Genomic DNA, 22,698 nt, shown 5'->3' on the forward strand with positions numbered 1-22,698 from the left:
TCCCCGCGTAAGCACAGCAGGTTTTAGGGGCACTGAGACTGCAGGCAGTGACCATGAATGTAGGAGGCCGTTTCTCTGGCTGGATGGCACCTGTGGGGCGAGCACGTATTCGAAATTGGCGGCATCATGAAGGATATATGGCACTGTTAAAAGGCTAAAGCGGTAAGCAAGTGGTAATAGAGCTCTGTCGTTCACTTCAGACAGACCAGAATACTTAACAGCAGATCTTTACGACCCTAATAACTTTCCCTCCTTGGCTATACCGTGGAATGAAAACAAACAATGCGGCTTTCAATAAACTTAGCTTCGGTTCATGATTTGCAACTAGACAAACTGCGTTCATTTATCTTTAGAAATCCAGTGTTTTTTTGTGGAGAAAAGTGAAAATATGTTTGAAGAAATCTCGTCCTTAGTAAACTACGAAATGACTACATCTTAACTGTAACGAAGAAGCCTGCTCACTCCCGAGTGTTATACTCCTGTAAAAAGCCTGTTTATTTATTTTGGTTGGGAAACTGAAGTAAATATCGGTCCTAGTTACGTTATTAATCATATAGGCCAGTCCTAATTACACAATTGTATGCCCCCTTGGAGACACACTCAAACTCTAGTTTTTGGTGGGAAATATATTCAACTGACGAGATGCTGGTGTCAGACAGATAGGACTTTAATAAGTGTACTACCTGTAAGCTTACAGCTGAGGACAGTGTCTATAGCAGTTTGACATCAGCGTTTGCTACTGATGCCTGCTAGACAATCATCCTGCAGTCCAGCTAATTGCTACCACAGCTGATAGAAAAAATGATCAGTGTTCTAATTAAACTTCAAAATCATCGTGAAAATACCAGCACTCCCAACAAACGGGTCATAATGCAATGAAGAAAATCAACGTACCAAAAGACTGCAGAGGCAGCGGTAGCTGAACGTACACTCTTCCCCATAGGCGTTCATGAACTAATCAACTTGGAGGCAGTCTTACACCCCTTCCATCCCTCATCCCTCCCTTCCTCCCTCTCAATACTGTTGGCAGGGACAGAGGCCGGTTCTATCTTCCCAGTGATAGTCCAAAGGCAGATCTTTCTGGTGAATTGACATTCTGTCTCCAGTCTGCAGAAATCAGACACAAATAGACAAAAGGTAAGAAGAGAACTCTGCTAGGCATCAGATAAACATATCTCTCGGAAAGACTGGACCCCTCTAGAATGACAACGAAATTCTGGAAAATGCTCCAGTTCGCTTTTTTAATTGACTACGTGCTGCCACCGCGCCCTGCCTTGTGATCTACAGCCCTTCCACCGCTGCGTGAGCTTGCTACGGTTGCTGACCGCGTTCAGCCCATTGTCCTTCATCACCACAAAAGCACGTATAGTTAACTAAAGCTTAGGAGAAAAATGGAAGGCCGCCACAAGTGCAACTTGTTCGTCTAAAATATAGCGACACAGCCCTGCCCACACGTGACGCCACAAGGTCAGCTCGCAGCTGGCTGCATCTCTATCTCACACAACGTATAAGCATTCCTACAATGCCTCCAATAGGCATCATATTCTGTGATGGAGAACGCTTTTATTTAACGTCAATGCATCTCTTACAATCAAGCATCTACTTAAAACGAAAACACAATCGCGACGATAGTAGATGTTCTCTTTCCACAAAAAGGAAATATCGATAATATATCTTGCATCGAGATGTTATTTCTGTAGCTGGATGAAATTAAATATCCTTACATCTCCTACAGAATCGTTTTGCGACGAGTTTTTCGCTCTTTACGGGTCTGTTACATTGTCGTATAAGCTGTAGAAATCGAGACTTCACGCTTGGTAATAGGCATGCATAGTTGTATGTGTGTAGAGATGTCAGTGGCGGACGGTTGCGGTTATAATGCATAAATTTTTAATTCTTCATTTATCAGTTAGGTTGCATGGGATGCACACTATGTGGGTACAGGGAAGAAAACTCTCACGTCCAGAATGCTAAGTGCTGCTGACACACTATCAACTAACGAATAGGCAGTCATCTATCCAGACGATCACACAGGTAATCCAAATTGCACCAGGATCCACTGCAGGTACTATGACAGTTAGGCGGGACGTAAGAAAACCTGGGTTTCACAGTCGAGCGGCTGCTCATAAGCCACACATCATGCCGGTAAATTTCAAACGACGCCTAGCTTGGTATAAGGGGCGTAGACGTTGGACGATTTAACAGTGGAAAAACGTTGTGTGGAGTGATGAATCACGGTACACATCCGATGGCAGGATGTGGGTATGGCGAGTGACCGGTGAACGTCGTCTGCCACCATGTGTAGTGCCAACAGTAAAATTCGGAGGCGGTTGTGTTATGATGAGATCGTGTTTTTCATGGAGGGGGCTTCCACCCCTTGTTGTTTTGCGTGGCACTATCACAGTACAGTCCTACATTCATGTTTTAAACACCTTTTAGCTTCCCACTGTTGAAAAGCAATTCGGGGATGGCGATTGCATCTTTGAAATCGATCGAATACCTGTTCATAATGCACGGCCTGTGGCGGAGTGGGTGCACGACCGTAACATCCACTTAATGGACTTGCCTGCACAGAGTCCTGACATGAACCCCGTAGAACACCTTTGGGGTGTTTTGGAACACCGACTTCATGCCGGGTCTGAACGACCGACATTCATACCTCTCCTCAGTGCAGCACTTCGTGAAGAACGGGCTGCCATTCCCCAAGAAACCGTGCAGCACCTGATTGAACGTGTGCCTGCGAGAGTGGAAGCTGTCATCAAGGCTAAGTATGGACCAACACCGTACTGAATTCCAGCATTACGGATGGAGGGCGCCATGAACTTTTAAATTATTTTTAGCCAGGTGCCCTGATTCCTTTGATCACATAGTGTAGGATTTTTAGGTGGTGAACCATGTAACCGAAGGAGTATGTGCTTACTCTCTACGATCATTTCTTTCATGCTGGTACCTTCCTGTTTCTTTCCTAGACAGGAGTAATGCTTCATGTTTGACAGCGAGGTTGATTTGCGTGAAATATTTCAAATTCCATCCATCTGGATCTCTGTCATGTATAAGCCATATATTTCTTCTGAACCGTCTGTTATATCACTGCAACACTCTCATGTCTATTATACATCGACTAGAGGCTCTAGCCTCCTCGACATGCACGCATCTCGTGAGCTCTTGTACTTTAGGATGACTGCTGTGGCTAAGATTGGTGCTGCAGGGAGGATTGGTAAAGGACAATGTAGGAGGTATCTGTCAGTCTCCGACTTTATCCTACAAATGAGAGAATACCCTGTGACGCCCATCCACACAGGGAAAGATGGCCAGTCGTAATCATCATTCCTGCACTAAGATCGATGCGCTGTAATTATATAGATAAATTAATTGCGTCGGTATAGAACCATGAATTCGCAGTCTGGTATGTAGTAGTTGCAAAACAGTGAGGTTGGTGATTTAGCGTTGATACACGTATTGGGAAGCATTGTTCTGAATCACTGGCTGGCGTTGAAACTAATGGAATAACTGGTACGTATATGGACAAATGGATGTGCTGCACAGTCATTTAGCTGCACTTGCAATTTAGTATATGGTACTTGCTAATTAGAGGAGGGGTGATTTAGCGATAATGCAGAAACTGGGAAGCACACTGTTGTGTCATTGGCTGGCGTTGAAATTACGGAACAATTGGTAAATGTACTAAAGTTGATCGCGCTATATACTGCAGTGCGTATTACAGTACACCGTCCCATATAAAAAATGACTTTCACAACCTGTCCATCCGTTAGTACACAGTTTATTACCGCAAAATGACTAACTCACACAGCTTGGTTGAGATCGAAGGAGGAGGAGATTACTGTTTAACGTCGCGTCGAAAACGGGATCATTAGAGATGGAGCACAAGCTCGAATTAGGGAAGGATTGGGAAGGAAATCAGCTCTACCATATCAAAGGAATCATACTGGCATTTGCCTGAAACGATTTAGGAAAATCACGGAAATCCTAAATCAGGATGGCCGGAAACGTGTTCGAACCCTCGTTCTCCCGAATGAGAGTCCAGTATGCTAACCACTGCGCCACCCTGCTCGGTTGGTTGGTTGAGATGGAGGGAGCCTTGGCGGAACATTAGATATCTGCTACTTGTCACTATGAAGCATGGGATGAAACGTAGATTTCATCATCTTCAGACAGTTAATTGGAAGAGTTCCTCAATGCTACAGACTCGCCCTATTTACATATACTGCGATGCCCTGCACATCCTTTAATTTTTTTGTTTCACCAATAACATAACACTATCTGTCATTATCTCTACTATCCCGCGCGGGTTGTGAACGGCATCTTCCGGCGGTGGTCGACAACGGAACCGTAATCTTGTACACGACTGAAAAATGAGCAAACAACGCTTGTCGAGCCAGCCACTGTCGCCGAGCGGCTCTAGGCACTTTAGTCCGGAACCACGCGGCTGCTACGGTCGCAGGTTCGAGTCCTACCTCGGGCATAGATGTGTGTGATGTCCCTAGGTTAGTTAGGTTTAAGTAGTTCTAAGTCTAGGGGACTGATGACCTCAGATGTTACGTCCCATAGTGCTTAGAGCCATTTGAATGCTTGTCGAACCGAAACACCGATACATTAGCTACCCCGTCGCTGTGGAAGATGAGCTTACCTGTATATGGCTTCCCCTTCTATAGCTGCAAACGCTCTAAAACGCCACAAACTCTTACATGTTCCATATGTTGCGATGTCTTCCACATTTTTGTCAATTAGAAATATCGATTCTGTGTTTTATTCATACCGACCAGTGTGTTGTGGTTGCTGCGTTGTTTCCACCATGCGATACTCAGCTTTCTGTGAGAGCCAAAGGATTCAAACGTGTTAATACCGTTTTAACACGTGACACAGACCTCGAAGCCATGGTGGAGAAACAAAGTGAGTGGCAGTGTACAAAACTCTAGGCGTATCCTGACTGGATATGTTACAGCCGAAAAAACAGTATACTAAATTGCTGAAAAAGGACCAATACAGAAACTCACTTTCGTGATTCAGGTCTGCTGGATATGGTCTTCCTCCAATACAGTCGACAAGCTTTATACAGATCTGTGCAAGCGACTTCTAGCACTGGCAATGTGCTCCACGGGGTGATACGTGTATATGTAATAATTGATTTTTCGATACATCAGAAGAGAGGGACAAGGTGAAATCTTAAAGGAGGTTCTATTATAAGGAGTGGTATAACTGGTCAAAGTTTATATGCAGATAGTTCTCTCAAAACTACGGCGATTTTGCTCGTAAAAGCAATGGAAATCGGATGAATCCATTCTCGTAAAATCACGTCAGTTCTTGTTATTATCGTCACGATTTCATGTTTAAAACATACATGCTACCGCAAGTCCATTGTTATTTTATATTTCATGATCTCCAATTTTAAATTAGACACCACTTGAATTATGGCTCTTTGTGGAACATAGAAGTGATAGTGTTTTATTCCGCCTAACATGTGAGTAGATTGCGTGAAACGGGCTGTGATGATAAAAAAGCTTACAAAACTGGAACACAGTGGTCTAGTGTGTGATAGAAAGTTTACAGGCATGTCGGTAGAGGGGAGTTATGGAACAAAAGTGTCAAATGTAAGCATGCAATCAGTAATCGGTTTCGATGTCATGGGAGAAAGTAAGAGACGTGTAAAAATCTTATAGGAGGGTCCATTACAAGGGAGAATCTCACAATTTCTTTCGTAAACGCAGTTGTGGTAAAGCTTCACACTGGTATCAGCACTTGCCAACGTGTATAAAACAGCAACGTCTACTTGAATTATAGCATGTTGTTGTCGCACTTAAAATGATTGTGATTTTTTCTGACGTGTGAGCCAGGGATTGAAAGATTCTTTTCTCGAATGTTATTTCACGTATCTGAACACACAAGTGCATTACAGTTTATTTACAGACACTGTTTTGAACTCAAGAGACTATCTCAGGTCGTGTAATTTGTCCAAGAAGCTGAAAGAAATTGGTTAATGTAGATGTTTTTTTCTTCGGAGTGTAAATTATCGCTTTATCTTTACTCCGATGGCAGTTTGGAAATAACGAGGACATTCTCCGTGATTGGTAATTTTCACAGCAATAGACTGGAAGCTTTTTTTCTCAATTTTACTCCTGGTGGACGTGTGTAGGGGATGTATAGCTTGACTTCTCGAAGTAATCTGCGGTGATGCACTTCGTTTGATGTTGCAAAATAATGAGATCGAAATATATCCTGCAGTCGAACGTAAAATCTATGCGGACCTTGCTCATAGAAGTAAAAGAAAATGGACTGCTCCTATTTTCGTGGAAAGAGGACATCTATTATCGTGGCGACTGTGTTTTCCTTTATAACAGATGCTAGAGTATAAGAGGTGCATTGACATTAAATGAAAGCATTCCCCATCACAGAACGACAGTCCTATTGGGGTGATTCCAGGCATACCTAGGTTGTGTGTGAGGTCACCGACGAAGCCGCTGCACCCTAACCAGGGGGGCTGCGTCCTGGTGTGTGGCTATGTCGCTATATTTTAGACGAAAAAGTTCCACTTCAAGTGGGCTTAAATTTGTCTCTTATGGGTTAGTTGACTATACGTGCTTTTGTGTTGGTGAAGGACCGTCGCCTCAAGGTGGTCAGTCACTGCAGCAAACTCATGCCACGCCGGAAGGGTGCAGTCCGCAAAGCAAGGGCGCGGAGGTAGCTGCTGACATTTTGATAAAGCGAACTGGAGCGTTCTCCAGAATTTCATTATTGTTACAGACAGGTCCAGGCTTTTGGAGAAATACGTTTAATACATTGCAAGCGGTGTTCTCCTTGTACCTTCTGTATATCTGTGACTGATCTCCCCGGACTGGAGACAGTATGTCAATACCACCAGAGTGATCTCTTTGTGGACCACCAGCGGCTAGAGAGAACAGGCCCTATGTACAGTGAGGTGAGGGAGGTAGGGATGAGGGGAGGAAGAGGGGTTAAGTCTGTCTGGAAGTTGGCTAGTTCATGAGTGCCCATTGAGGAGAATGCACATTCAACCACCACCCTCTCTGTAGGCTCTTGGGATGACGATTTTGTTCAGAACATGTGTTACATTATGACCTCAGCTGTATGCTTACAGGTAAAGCACTTATTAAACTCCTCTCTGTCTAACACCAGCATCTCTTTAGTTGAACACATTTCCCACCAGAGCAAAAATATAAAGGTCATACGTGATACCAGGGCCCTTTCCTGCCAGTTCATAGGTGAAGGGTTGAGTTTCAGTGCACCTGCAATGGAGGCATACAGTTGTGTAATTAGGATTGATCTCTATGATTAATTACGTAATTAGGATCGATCATTGCATCGGTTTCCCAAAATAAATAAAATAGGGCGCACTAACCTAATCTTCCTTTCCTGCATCTAGGCAGTTTCCAAGTGTTGGGTACGCACTTGGCCTTTCTGTTCAAAGGACCAGGTTTCAAGACCTGGGAAGGGCTTCGCCATTTTTAATTTCCCATCAGTTCCAAGCGCGTCTGGTGGTATAATCCTGTTAGATAGGTGCACTTGGGCCTTCCGTAGAGGAGAACCTGAGTTCATATCCCAGAAATGGTACCGCAATTTTTAATTTCTCGCCAATATCCGCTTGGGGCGTGGGGCAGGACGTCAGCACAGCCCTGGTACAAAGAAATTCCCAACAAAGTTCGAAATTCCAGCTCAAATTTGAAATTCCCCCTAGCAGAGTATGTGGTGTAAAGGGAGGGCAAGTGCTGGGGAAGGGGAGGTTGCAGGGACACAGGTGCTGGCTGAGAAAAGCACATGACAATCGGTGGGTGGTGTGGACGTTGTTGGCAGCGATAATTAATTAATCAATTTAAGTAATTTGTATATCAACTTGATATCGAAATTGCACCAGCACCACCAGTATTCTACTACGTTTGTCAGTTGCAGAAACGACCACCCTTCATGATCCCCAGAATGTACTTCCCCCATTAATGACAGCTAAAGCAAGGTATTGAAGGTTGCCAATTGCCTGTCACGTTTTGAAGCTATAAAAAAGCACGATCGTATACATATTGCCTCCGTGATGCGACCGTTGCCGCGACTGTGGGCAGTTCGCCGGTAATACCTCGCGTATTTACTTCCATGAAGGGTACCTCCGGCTGTTGTGCAAGAAAATTTGACTGTTGGGAGGAAATAGATCTTTCCTTCTTTTGCTTTCCGCAGCGTCATCTTTGGAGATGTAAACACCCAGTAGCTGACCAAAGAGGTGGCATTCCCCTCCTATGTGTATCCTTTCGGATACCCTCTCCCCAGAAATCTACAGAGGAGTGATTCGACACTGGCCAGTAGCCGAAAGACCTATGAACTATGATTGGTCCCAGATGTAACTACTCCTATTTCGTTCCTACGTCAATAGCGGATAAGCGTTCTCATGAGTCCCGATCGCCTAAAGTAGTGAAACAGAAAGAGAAGAAATTTCGATAGAAGGCTACTCTAGTACCCTGCAGGCGTTCGATCACTCGACACCGTCGGTTCTGAACCTGTGTATCTTGATGTTGTTCGACACCGGAAAGTGACAGTCAGTAATTCAATAGCACGACAAATTCTCTTGTCTCCTCCACGTCTAACCCCGACGCCCTTAATGCGACAAGAAAATGGAACATGTCAGAACTACAACAATATTTTCCTGTTCTCCGACCTCTGCTGCTATCCAAGGCACACATTTCATTTATGACCATTCTCCAGTTGTTAGACATTCTGTTGGAACCATACTGTCCCTGAAAGAGTATCTCGAGGAATGCGTACCTTGTTTCGTACAGATATCGCTAGTGATTGGCTTCTCCTCCATAGCACAATGGAAGCAGTGGCAATGCGAGTGCATACGACTGTAGCTGAGCAGGGCAATTACTTGCGTTGAGATGACCACCTTAATCCGACAATTTCCCATGCCGTTCTCTACAAGTTGGAGACCTTAATTCACTGCATATCCTGCAGGAAATACCACGTCGTCTTGTAGGGGACTTCTGATTGACCATTCTTTTCCGATCTTGACCTATCTGCTCCACTGAAGTGCCACCCATAGCACCCTCTCCGTTACAGACCTTACAGTGTCTTCCTCCAAAATCGTTACATGACGACTTTTGTGACAATGACAACTTTCCAGTGATCCTGTCACTTCCTTAGGACTGCCGAACAGACTGGTTATCATCATGGGCTCTTCGAAGAACCAACTTGCAGCTGTATACCTGTGCCATCATCTTCGTACGCTCTGTATCGGATCGCATCGAGGAGATTGTAGGAAATGTTTCAGACGCGATCACCCGTGCTCCCTTACTACCACCGGTGACATGCCGTACAAAAAAGTTGCAATAGTTGCTCAGGAGCGCTGAAGGCTCCTGTAACATCTCAACCAACTTCCTGCAGAGACTACACTCATCAATTTTAAGTGTATCATGCAAAGGCTCGCAATCTAATCGAACACAGTAAGAAGAAATGCTGAGAATACGACTGTTTCCTCCTTCATAGTAGTACTTCTGGCGATGTATCGGTTTTTCTCAAAACCTCACGACCCATTTCGAGAGAACGCTGGCGTTCCCTTCTTACGTGGCTACCTTTGGAATGCATAAAAGGTGAGCACGCTATAACCTTTGCTCCCCGTTACGCAGACCTGTGTAATGACTGCTTCAGTATGTGGTAATTGGTTCAGGCTTTTGACTCATCAGACGTTGTACCCCCAACATCAGTTTGATTCATAATAAGATGATCCAGCATCTGAATCTTATTCAAAGATTTCATCTACACAGGTACTTCGACCGTATTTGGCTAGAAGATGTTTACCCTCTGCCTTATCGAGACAACATCATCACCTCAATCCTTCAACCACGCCATAACGCAACGTCCAGCGACTTCTCAGCTTCAGCAACGTGCTCTGCAAACTAACTGAAAGGATGGTAGCTGACGGCTGTGATGTCTTCTGAAACCACGGAGCCTTATGTCCCCATAACGGTATCGTTTCAGACGGGCTAGGGGTTGGGGAATGGGTGGGGGGTTGGGGGGGGAGGACGACGACGACGACGACGACGACGACGATGATCCACAAGCAAGCATCTGATTAGGTTGGAAATAGCAATCTGATAGGATTTTACTCTGTGTCAGTTTTACATATGAGGCATGCCCCACTGCTTGACACCGCCATATTTGACTATCGTTTTCAAGTCTCCATACCGAATCTTGTTTGTCAGTTTCCATCCCATCTGTTGTTTCGGGATGGAGTTGGTGCACTGTTCAGTTCCCTATGGGTCAACAGAATCGTATCTCACACGGATCTACACACTTCCTCTCGTCATAAATGAACTAGTATACTCCATCAGACTAATGGTCACACCCGTTTTGTGTATTGAGTACTATTGAATTTTGTATAGTTTGCAATCTGCAGCTTTGTCTCAACGCCAGCTCCATGGAGCAATCCGAAGGCCGCCGCTTGGACCCTTTCTCATGGCTTCCAATTGCTTCCCAAGAAAACGAGAGTCATGCATTTTTGTCGCCGTACCACAGTCCATCCCGACAAGATCTCTACTTGGTACCAAGCACACGGACCTTGATGAAGTGTCCCGATATTTGGGATAGCCTCTGATAAAAAGCTGACATGGTTTCGCTATTTTCGTCATCAAATGACTAGCTGCGTATGAAAGCTCAGCTACCTTTACTTTCCAGCCAACACCACTTGAGGTGCGGATCATATGACGCTACTCGGTATTTCCTTGATCCTCATTCACCCGACTGTTGTATCAGAATCACGTTTATGGGTCATCGGCACATCTGCTTTGAACCTACTTGACCTGGTGTATCACTGTGGAGTAAGACTGACAACTGGCATTACCCAGTCTAGATGTATAGACAGTCCCTATGCTGACATGGGGATGCAACCTCATCAGTTCCAACGATAACAGCCCATGCTGACTTATCCAATCACCATACGACAGTTTCCTCATCATCCCACTTAACAAATTAGTTTTTTATAAAACAGGCATCGAGACTTGATACCCACTCTCGGTTGGTATTACGAGTTGTCAGAACCTCTGCTTAACCAATTTAGAATGTGTTCCCCCGAAACCTTCCTCCCTCTCCTTAATTACTGCCCATACCATAAATTAGAACCAATCTGTTGCAAGAACTTAAGGTTTCCAGGACCTAAAGTATCAGTGACGCTCATGACTTTTCGACATCATGTATCTCAGCTCTAAACCGTGGATAAGACGGGATATACTTTTACGTCTCCCGTAGATCAGAAACAATATTTGTAGCTGGGATCGTGTAGTGATTTTACAGCTGTGTTGACACCATTATCAGAGCTCTAGGTTTTACTAACAAATTTCCTTCGTCCATCTTTTAATTTTTAGTGACTAAGTGAACTATCTCTAGGTTATCGATCAATGTTACTCTCGTCACCCTGTGAAATATGCTATTCATAACGTTCCTCCTGACCTTACTCGTTGTGCCTGCTCAGTTGTCATCCCCTGGGTCCCAAGTCAAATGGGTATCCCAGGGAACGACCGTTCTGCTAAAGAAGCGATTACTTGCTTAACATCCGCTTTGACGGTGTAAGGTGCAGATTTATCGTTGCAATTAAGATCTCTTATCACTCAAAATATTATCTAGTGTACTGTTGTTTCCCCTAATAATCTCCAAATTATCCAGGAACTTACTGTTGCAAGGCACTTCTTCCGTTCTCCCAGAAGAAATATACTGCTCTCTGCCACCTCTGCATCGGTCATATCAGATTATGGCGTAGTTTTGTCTTATTCAATGAGCCATCCGCACCTTCTGACTGCGTAGTGCTACTGTCAGCAGGTCACATCCATATGGAATGCCGCCATCTTCTGAATCCCTGCTAAGCATGGTCTTCCGTACACTCTGCTTCTAATATCAGTGTACGACGAACGAAAAGTGAAACTAGCTCTTCCTTTTCTCCGTGGAACTGGGTTTTATTTTCCAGTATGATATTTTAAACTACTTTGAGGACGGGGTAGGGTGGATTTCCTCGTATCACTTTACTTATTTCTCTCTTATTCTGGGGCATACAATGCTTATGCTGTGGCACAGGTTCAATAGCTTGTAGAGATCTTAGATCTGATACTCAATATCCGTTTGTTTATCAACTTATAGTTTAGCACTCCGTTCCTATATCTTTTAATTAATAATTATATCAACTCCAGTTTGCGCTCACCTGCATTGTTCCACTGTAGTGAATATTTACACGATACTGGCACCTTTCGTTTTATTTTGGGTTTCTGTAATCAATACTGCATCCCATGTCCTTTCATCTATTACATTTCAATTCCCCTTCCTTTGTGGATATCACTCTAACGTTCCATGTTATTAGGTTTAGATATTCTCCTACACCGGAGTCCTTGTCCTCTTTCTTTTTCCATTTCGTCAATTGGGTTTCCGTCCAGTAATTTCTAATTTCGCCTGGCCGCATTAAGAGAGCAGCAAATGTATTGCTGGATAGTGGGATTGTCCACCAGCCTCCATCAGGGAAGGTGGCTCCGCTGTGCCTCAGAGGCCTCCCCGCCGCCTCCTCCTTCTCCTCCTCCTCGTTCTATGTTGTGTGACACACATTCTCAGGCCCCTCTGCCAAGGCCCCTCCGTCCTAGGTGACCCGGCTGTTAGTTACGCTACTGACGGCATAGCCCTCGAATTCACCGAATCTCACAAACACTCCCATCAAGTACTAAAGATGCTTTTTTCAAGGTGGTGTCCCCTGTCAAGGTTAGCGCCAATTCTTGTTTATTTCTTCATCAGACATACAATTAGTACGCTAATAAGGACAACGTTATTCCATACGCATCGGAAAACATTCGTGCAGTAATGTTCTACCGACATGGGTAGATAAACGAAAAATAAAAATAAAGTAATATTCGGGTTACGGACATTAGCTGCAAAAGAGTTAAGCCATGACGCTAGCCACAGAACCATTGCTTCGACTACACTCGTTACTCTGTAAAAGGCACATAAATTACCTCGAAAACTTTGCCCTTTGTTTTCGCAAAAATTGTCGAATATCTACGGATAAGCCCAGACGAGTCTTCACTTATCTTGTCCCCTCCTCCGCTGAGCGAAATTTCTGGGAAATCGAGTTTTGGCACTTGCAGTGTTCTCCTTGTAAGATCATGCATGTCAGTGACTTACATGAACCCAAGTTTAGAATGTACTACTTTTCATGGGCAGTTTATTAATGTGCAAGGGCAGCAGAGTAACTGATACTTATTCTCTTGAGGCTTAATACATCATGGGAAATCGAAGCCTGCCCAACCACCAAGACATTGATGCTGCAAACACTACTAGGCTTCGACCTAGGAACCCGTCAACAAGAACAGCAAGGACCTATGTACAAGAAGGTTTCAGTATCACAAACACATGGTATGAAAACTGGAACGCATGGCAAAATCATAACATGCCTTGCATCACACAAAAGCCACCTGGTTTTGACCTACCACACAAAACGTGGTCCACTCTAAATAGAATTCGAACTCGTCATGGCAGATGTGCTTACTCCCTGTATAAATGGGGTAAAATACCATCCCCTCAGTCTGACTGCGAAGAAATTCAGACCATCAGCCACATTGTTGAAGAGTGTTCCAGAAAAGCCTATAATGGGAGCCCAGACGATATCCTGCTCGCAACTCTAGAATCGATAAGATTATATTAATAGACTTGATGTTTGTTTGCAATCTTTAAACTTTGCTATATTAGTGATGTTTGTTTGCAGTTATTAACGTTTGTTGTATTAGTGATTTGTCTGTTTCTTTCTTATGTGTCTGTATTGCCATACGATAATAAATAAATAATTGAGGCTAGCGGTACTGAAGAGAGACTCACAGCATATTACCTCACATATCATATACCAGTTCTAGAGTACTGTTTAGTAGCTGAGCAGTGCTTTATGCTGCCGCAGGACGAGGTGCTGCCACAGAACGCGTCTCCGCGCGTCATCCACAGCAACCAGAGCCTGGCACTTCAGCAGGTCACCAGGCACAGCGCCGGACGCTACGTGTGCGTTGCGGCCAACGCCCAGGGGGAGACCGCCTCCAATAGCCTACTGCTGCGCGTAAAGTGTGAGTATTCATTGTACACACCTCACTACAAGTCTCGCTTATGAAACTCCCTGGAGGGACAGCCTCCAAGAGCTTCCAGCTGCATATCAAGTTTCAGTCTCGGCTCCACAAATGCCTTCTGACAATTCCAGAGGGAAACCATCTCGAACAGCCTCCACCTGTCCATAAAGTTTGAGTCTCCACTGTACACACCTCACTACATGACTCACTTATGTAACAGCCATGGAGAGACTGTCTTCTACAGCCTTCAGCTGTCCGTTAAGTGTGTCTCTACCTTGCACTACACACCCCATTATATGGATGATTTGTTACCTTCATAGGGCGGCCTGCTTCTCAAAATGAAAGCATATGCATGTCTCGTACTAGTACACATTGCTCACAATTTGCTGTGGATACAACGTCAGGCATTGTCAGGGTCATGCCATATGCAACCGATGCCTGTGCGTGTCAAGTAAGACACTACGCCCAATTCGCTTAGTACTCTCCCAACTAATTATCCTAATGCTTACTAGGTCACTATTCCACCAGCGTTCTGTTTTCCATTTTAGAATATGGCTTCAAGTCGATGACGTTCCTTTGTGGTATTAAAAACTCAAGTATATATCAATATTAAGGTCGAACAAATTCTGAACGCTTATTTGTGTCTTCTGTATAAGAAATCATCCAAATAAAAACTACAGTGTTTTATGATGATATCAAACACGAACAGCTGATTCCTTCATAGTTACATACCGAGAACCAACAGACTTTTTTATTGTGTTATAAGAACAAACAAGAACCTCACCTTATGCTTCAGTGGTTTCCTCTTTTCAGTCAGCAGCTTTGGAATCACTATATAAAATCGATGTGACTCAATTAATAACCTTCTACTTTGTAAAATTAGTTGACGATCGGCCTCCGAGCACCTATTGTTAGATGTCTGTACCCCTCGGGGCTTGTGTCGACTGCCCTTTTTGAATTGCTGTTGCCAAAGTCAACACTTCTGTGCTTTTATATTTCCAGTTGTTGTGCTGTGTGGCTTTGGTTGCATGCAAGTGATTTGTTAATGTAATGCATGTGAATTTCTAAGGTCAAAACTGATGAGGTCATCGATCCCTAGACTTATACACTACTTAAAGTAACTTACGCTAAGAAGAACAACACACACCCGTGCCCGAAGGGCGACTCGAACCTCCGGCGGGAGGGGCCGCGCATCCGTGACATGGCCACTCCACGTGGGCAAGAGAACGGGGGGGGGGGGGGAGGGTTGTTGCACAAACTAAATGTCGCTAAGAAGCTATTGCTGGCCATCGAGGTTAGCTCCGACACACAGATTACCCTGTACGTCATCGTGACGCAAGGAACATCATTAAACAGTTGGCAGAATGTTCCAAACTTAGCTAAATTGTAAGATAATTCACCTTTTTCACTTGTCTACTTGCAGCAAATAAATGCCATACTTGAAATGACTGCAAAAAAAAAAAAAAAACTAACCTGACAAAAGTTTTCGCACCCAAACGCAGCCGCCCCCCCTCCCCCCCCCCCCCCCCCCCCCCCCCCTACACACTCCCGTCCGCAATGCGTGGGGCCCGTAGCATTTGCTAACTCCTGATACCTAACTAATGCGCCACTGACAAAGGTTAAATGTGATGCTACAGTTAAGTCAGTACTTTGAAGGTAGTAATTATTAAATTGAGTGACAGAATAGACGATGGGTCTGTGCACAGACCTTGTAATATTGCATTTATTGTTTGAATGTTGGACAAAAGCTTGCCTGACACATGTCCGAAAGATCAGACAGCACGCATTGATGTAATTGATTCACCTCATAGGGCAATGAAACCAACACTCAGCAGTGCGGTTGAACACATATGTTCGACCTCTGACGTGAATCTAAAATTAACGAGCATGGAGGAGATGTAGGAGTACTGTGGATAGGTAACGCTAATTGGGAGTGTGGATCGGCCAGGGAGCGTCCCGAGGTAGTCTGAGCATTTGCGATAACCGCTGTGTCCGGGTGGTGTAGTGGTTAACAGAACTGTCCACTAAGCAGAAGATTCCGAGTTCGAGCCACTGTCCAGCTTACATCTTCACTCGTCGCCTCTGATACCGCATGAAGTTTCAATGCAGCAGATATCACTAGTTCCTTCTCTTTCCTTTCCCTCCTTTCCACTCCCCCTTCAACTTGCAATATACTGAATGCTGACACAAAATATTACTAGCTCGAAAGAAATACACTACTGGCCATTAATATTGCTACACCACGAAGATGACGTGCTACAGACGCGAAATTTAATGGACAGGAAGAAGATGTTATGAAATGCAAATGATTAGCTTTTAAGAGCATTCACACAAGGTTGGCGCCGGTGGCGATACCTATAACGTGCTGACATGGGGAACGTTTCCAACCGATTTCGCATACACAAACAGCAGTTGACCGGCGTTGCCAGGTGAAACGTTGTTGTGATGCCTGGTGTAAGGAACAGAAATGCGTACCATCACATTTCCGACTTTGATAAAAGTCGGATTGTAGCCTATCGCGATTGCGGTTTATCGTATCGCGACATTGCTGCCCGCGTTGGTCGAGATCCAATGACTGTTAGCAGAATATGGAATCGTTGGGTTCAGGAGGGTAGTACGGTACGCCGTGCTGGATCCCAACGGCCTCGTATCACTAGCAGTCGAGATGACAGGCATCTTATCCGCATGGCTGTAATGGATCGTGCAGACACGCCTCGATCGCTGAGTCAACAGATGGGGACGTTTGCAAGACAACAACCATCTGAAAGAACAGTTCGACGACGTTTGCAGCAGCTTGGACTATCAGCTCGGAGACCACGGCAGTGGTTACCCTTGACGCTGCATCGCAGACAGGAGCGCCTGGGATGGTGTACTCAACGACGAACCTGGGTGCACGAATGGCAACGTCATTTTCTCGGATGAATCCCTGTTCTGTTTACAGCATCATGATGGTCGCATCCGTGTTTGGCGACATCGCGGTGAACACACTTTGGAAGCGTGTATTCGTCATCGCCATACTGGCGTATCACCCGGCGTGAGGGTATGGGGTGCCATTGGTTACACGTTTCGGTTACCTCTTCTTCGCACTGACGGCACTTTGAACAGTGGACGTTACATTTCAGATGTGTTACGGCCCATGGCTCTACCCTTCATTCGATCCCTTCGAAACCCTACATTTCAGCTGGATAATGCACGACCTCATCTTACGGGTCCTGTACGGGCCTTTCAGGATACAGAAAATGTTCGACTGCTGCCCTGGTCAGCATATTCTCCAAATCACTCACCAATTGAAAACGCAGGTCAATGGTGGTCGAGCAACTGGCTCGTGACAATACGAGAGTCACTACTCTTGATGAACTGTGGTATCGTGTTGAAGATGCATGGCCAGCTGTACCTGTACACGCCATCCAAGCTCTGTTTGACTCAATGCCCAGGCCTATCAAGGCCGTTATTACGGTCAGAAGTGGTTTTTCTGGGTACTGATTTCTCAGGATTTATGCACCCAAATTGCGTGAAAATGTAATCACATGTCAGTTGTAGTATAATATGTTTGTCCAATGAATACCCGTTTATCATCTGCATTTTTTCTTGGTGTAGCAATTTTAATGGTCAGTAGTGTATGTTGACAGTTATGCGGAGAATCCCATATTATAAATAGAAATAATAAATTGCAGAGCATCTTTAACAAGCAGGCGAAAAGCTGCAACTGAAATGGGAAAATGTGCGACGTATTTTTCCACCTTTTTAAATTAAGGATTGCCTGAAAACTCACATATCTAATGTTTCAAAATATTAGTATATGCTGATTTCACTTCACTCACAGTAATTTTGCACCTACCAACTGGAGCCGGTCTGGCATCTAGCTTTTTTGAGTGTCTAAGCAAATGTTTATGGTTCATTTCAATGGACGAAGAGCTCTCTATCTTCGAAGATAGGGAGATATGAGACTAATTAATAATATAAAGACGCAAGCTGTTGTATTGTAATCTAATCCAAATGCATGCACCCGACTAAGACTCACGTAATTTTCTTCATTGTCGTCGTTTTCTTCTGTTGAAGTGGGATTAGAGGGATTGTGTATCCAGTTCAAGCAGACGACCGGCCCTATCACGGAGCTTTACATTGTTAATGCGGTGTGCCTCAGACGCGCCGCGATGCCGTCATGAGCGGATCGTGGTGGTGGGCGCGTCGCGATCGGAGACGCTGGACATCTCGTGCCACGTGGACGCCGACCCACCGGCGCGCGCCTTCCGCTGGAAGTTTAACAACTCGGGGGAGACGATGGAGGTGTCTCCAGAGCGGTTCTCCAGCGCGGGCGAGGTGTCGGTGCTGCGCTACACGGTGCAGTCCGACCTCGACTACGGCTCGCTCTCCTGCTGGGCCGACAACGAGGTCGGCACGCAAGCGGCGCCCTGCGTCTTCCAGGTCGTCACCGCAGGTGAGGCTCCACGCTGTGACGCTTCCGTGCCCTTCCCTTCCTTTCACACCAGTGTCGCGTGCCAGAAACTCTCAACGACAGTGCTCTCTCAGGTCCACTACACTGTACGTTTCTTATGATTACCATTTAAGCATAAGACATATTACGCACAAATGGGAAAAAAGATGAAGGAGGTATTCACCTTCAACTTTATTAAGGATTCTGATGAATCGGAGTGCAAAAGTTCTTGGCATAAAAGTAGAAGAAGAATATCTAAGGCGGTGCTGCCTGTTACTTGTTAACAAATGTATGGGACTTTATACTCGTTGATGATAGCTGAGATATTTTGACATCTTCCTCTGTATATCTCTTGGTTGCACATATCTTGCTATATAACCACTGAATGTTCCTTAAATCACGTTTTAAGTTCAAATCACTGTCTCTCACTTAGCATTTTGGCATATACTGATTATTATTTATGCGTTCCTGGATTCCTTTCCCTGTATTCCACTAGACTTAGCAAAAATTCTAGAATACATTATTGGAGTGGCAGTGATCAATGTGTTATAAATATTTACTATTAAAAACAGTCTTGATCACAATTTATTGATCAAGTTGACCGGTTTCGATCACTACTGTGGTCGTCTTCAGACCATTGTGTAGGAACCTCTTTCTGTTGGAGAATCACTACCGAGTGATTTTTTTTTTACTATTAAAAACAGTCTTGATCACGATTTATTTATCAATGTGACCGGTTTCGACCACTACTGTGGTCATCTTCAGACCATTGAGTAGGAACCTCTTTCCGTTGGAGAATCACTACTGAGTTATTCTCCAACAGAAAGAGGCTCCTACTCAATGGTCTGAAGATGGCAACAGTAGTGGTCGAAACGGTCACCTTGATAAATAAATCGCGATCAAGACTGTTGTTAATAGTAAAAATAAAAAATAAAAAATTCTAGAGCTCTTTTTTTTCAGGAACTTTGCCTTTAATACTTCATATGCCCACTTAATTTCACTGTATGCGCACAGCCTTTGGTATCCGGCACAGACGACAGTATCTATGAGGTGAAGAACCATATGCAGCTGAAAGGAGCATTTCGTCAGAAATCAGACGTGTTACAGGTACCTGTACCGCTGTGGAAGGCATTTCACAAGGGTCGAGACTCTAAGCTCTTAGTAGCAAGTAAGTTGGGGCCTTTAGCGGTCATAGCATTCATTTGATATATGTATTTTTGTTTGGGAATTTTAAGTATCACGACAATCATCTTTCGAAACATAAATCACCTTATCGTCAGAATCATTTCCTGCTTCTTCAATGTTTCCACAATTTCTAACGAAATGTCTATATAATTTGAATGAATGTTCAAGACATTAATTAATAAATAACACATATGTAGGTCTAAAGGAGAAGTAGGTGATTTCGTGTGGATATCATGTTGTTCATATTTCATCTTTACAAGGTTGGAAACGTTTCACATTACTGTAAAAGTCTGGAATCTGCGTAAATATAGTTACTATTAGGAAGCATATGTACGAAACTAATACGAAGAAAATTAATTCACTTTTATTTCTGTTGCCAACACTTCGCAATATCACAAAGGTAAATGCTAATTAATATGGATATTAAACGAGTTTCAAATTTAAGCGAATAGCAACTGTGAATAAATGTGCCAGGCAACATATCAATAGATATTGGAATATGTTTTACAAACTACATTCTCGTCGCGCTGTGTTATCAGGTTATCTATAATCCGTCAGCCAAGGACAAGTGCCTGCCGTGTTTTGCATGCGCTGCCTGCAGCTTCGGTAGTAATGTACCGTCTTCCATCCCTCTGGAGACGTAAGAATTTGACAATTTTCAACATTAAAAAATACTTATAGTGTGTCTGCACAGATAGAATTGTGACATTAAATTTACTACTTTGTACTCTTCCTGCATAAAAACTTTCAGAGCAGTTTTAGAGGTGTAGCGTTTTGAGTTGTCATACCGGAGACAGCTGCTCACCTGCGCGCCCTCTACAGGGAAGCCTTTCCCGGCGCGGAACTGCTCGCTGTGGAACCAGACGTCGTCCTCGGTCGAGGTGGTGTGCCAGCCGGGCTTCGACGGGGGCCTCCCGCAGCACTTCGCGTTGGTGCTGCACTCTGGCGGAGGGATACGCTACAACCTGACGGCCGAGACTCCCGCCTTCACACTCACCGAGCTGCAGCCAGACATCAGCTACTGGGTCGCCATCTTTGCCGTCAACGCCAAAGGCCGCAGTCCTCCGGTGTTAATCGAAGAAATCACGCTCCGCGATGCCGAGAGGCACGTGGGTGAGTTACTTCCGCAGATTTTTAAACCCATATTTGGTGGACAAACAAAAACGTACACGACTGTCACTCAAATAAATTTTAAGCTTTCAATACGTCTCCAGTTCACCGCTTGCAGAGCAGATTTTGCGATGGACACCTTAACTACTGCAACACATACGACGAAACATTATTCCTTGTCCCTCAGGAGCATCACAGAAAACCGTAATCCTGGCTGAATTACTAATATATATATGTATTCTATTCAGCGTAATCTAGCAAACTACTATCGGTTGATAGCTACGTCAAGCAGCTTTTCCCATGCCATTAATATTTTAACACTCCAAAGACCTTCAATTTGCGTCCTCCACTAAACCCATTCGTTCATATAAGTTTGTGATACCAGTGTGTACTAATATTACGAAGTAATGTTAAGAACTACTCTATGGAGACCGGTCAAACAAGTACTAAAAATAAACACTGCTCAACAGGGAGTAACTGGATAAGCAGCTACTGCTTTGGTCTTAGTAGTTACACTGAAACTACTAATGCACATGAACGATCAGGGTGGCAATAAGATAGACTACACCCAACTAGTGTGCTGTATTACTTGCTACTGGCCTTCAGCGTGGTAGTTAAGACCATTTCCAATTACAGCTAGAGAGTCATTCAGTGCTACAGTACAACGTTATCACACAACCAGAAAGTTTTGCTTGGAAAGAAATAAAATATATGTGTCTGCGTAGTATCCGTTAACACAAGTTGTTCATAAAATCCATAAAATCGTTTTGTACATGAGATAAAATTTTGCTACATTAACGACTACCATAGCACGGGAATTCCAGAGGCAGATGGCCTCTCCTTTCTGCAGATTAGGCGGTCCAGCAGGGTTCACTGAAACATCTCCCACTGTGCAATCAGAAGGTTCTTGGCTGTGGCGTTAGAGCCGCACCCCTTATACCTAAGGCTAATCACGAATGTTTAATCAATCATAGGTCTGAAGGACAACGCTCTAGATACGTTCAATGAATTTGCCATCTGGAAAAAGCATTTTACAGTGTAAAATGATGCAAGATGTTCGAAATCCTAAAAAAAAAATTGGGCTAAGCTATAGGGAAAGACGGTTAATATACACAGTGCATGAGAACCAAGAGGGAACAATAAGACTAGAGGACCAAGAATGAACTGCTTTGATTAAAAAGAATGTAAGACAGTAATGTAGTCTTTCGCCCCTAGAGTTCAATCTACACGTTGAAGAAGTAAAAGAAAGGTTTAAAATGGGATTAAAATTCAGGGCGAAACGATATCAATGATAAGATTCGTTGATGACATTGCTATCCTCAGAGAAAGTGAAGAAGATTTACAGGATGTGTTGGCTGGAATGAGCAGCCTAATGAGACAAAACATGCACTGCGAGTAAGTCGAACAAAGGTGAAAGTAATATGAAGTAGCAGAGATGAGAATAACGAGAAACTTAACATCTAGATTGGGAACAGAAGTTAGACAGAGTCAAAGAATTGTGCTACCGAGACAGCAAAATAACCCATGATGGACGGAGGGAGGAGAATATAAAAAGCAAACTAGCACTAGAAAAAAGGCATGCCTCGTAGTCTACCAGTATCAAAGATAGGCCTAATTTGAGAAACTAATTTGAGAGAATATACGTTTAGTGAATAGCACTGAATGATAGTGAAACATTGACTGTAGAAAAATCGGTATAATCGAAGCATTTGAGATGTACTGCAACAGACTCGCAGAGGAAAGGAGTGTATGGAAAACACTGACGAGGAGAAGGGACAGGGTGGTAGAACGTCTGTTATACATAAGGCAATAACTTCCATGGTACTAGAGGGAGCTGTGCAGGGTAAAAGCTGCAGAGGAAGACAGAGACTGGATTAC

General features: G+C 44.1%; 1 protein-coding gene across 1 annotated transcript in view; it reads left to right on the forward strand.

The window, feature by feature from the left end:
* Positions 1-22,698, forward strand: part of LOC124803283 (nephrin-like) — a gene marked incomplete at its 3' end in the record, with an annotated part of 463,636 nt that overhangs the window by 432,521 nt on the left and 8,417 nt on the right. Inside the window, exons 9-11 of the mRNA XM_047264469.1 lie at positions 13,931-14,090; positions 18,235-18,528; positions 20,533-20,823. Of these exons, the coding sequence (XP_047120425.1) occupies positions 13,931-14,090; positions 18,235-18,528; positions 20,533-20,823 (745 nt within the window). The remainder of the gene's footprint in view (positions 1-13,930; positions 14,091-18,234; positions 18,529-20,532; positions 20,824-22,698) is intronic.

Source organism: Schistocerca piceifrons, chromosome 1 (assembly GCF_021461385.2).
Source record: "Schistocerca piceifrons isolate TAMUIC-IGC-003096 chromosome 1, iqSchPice1.1, whole genome shotgun sequence".
Lineage (NCBI taxonomy): Eukaryota > Metazoa > Arthropoda > Insecta > Orthoptera > Acrididae > Schistocerca > Schistocerca piceifrons.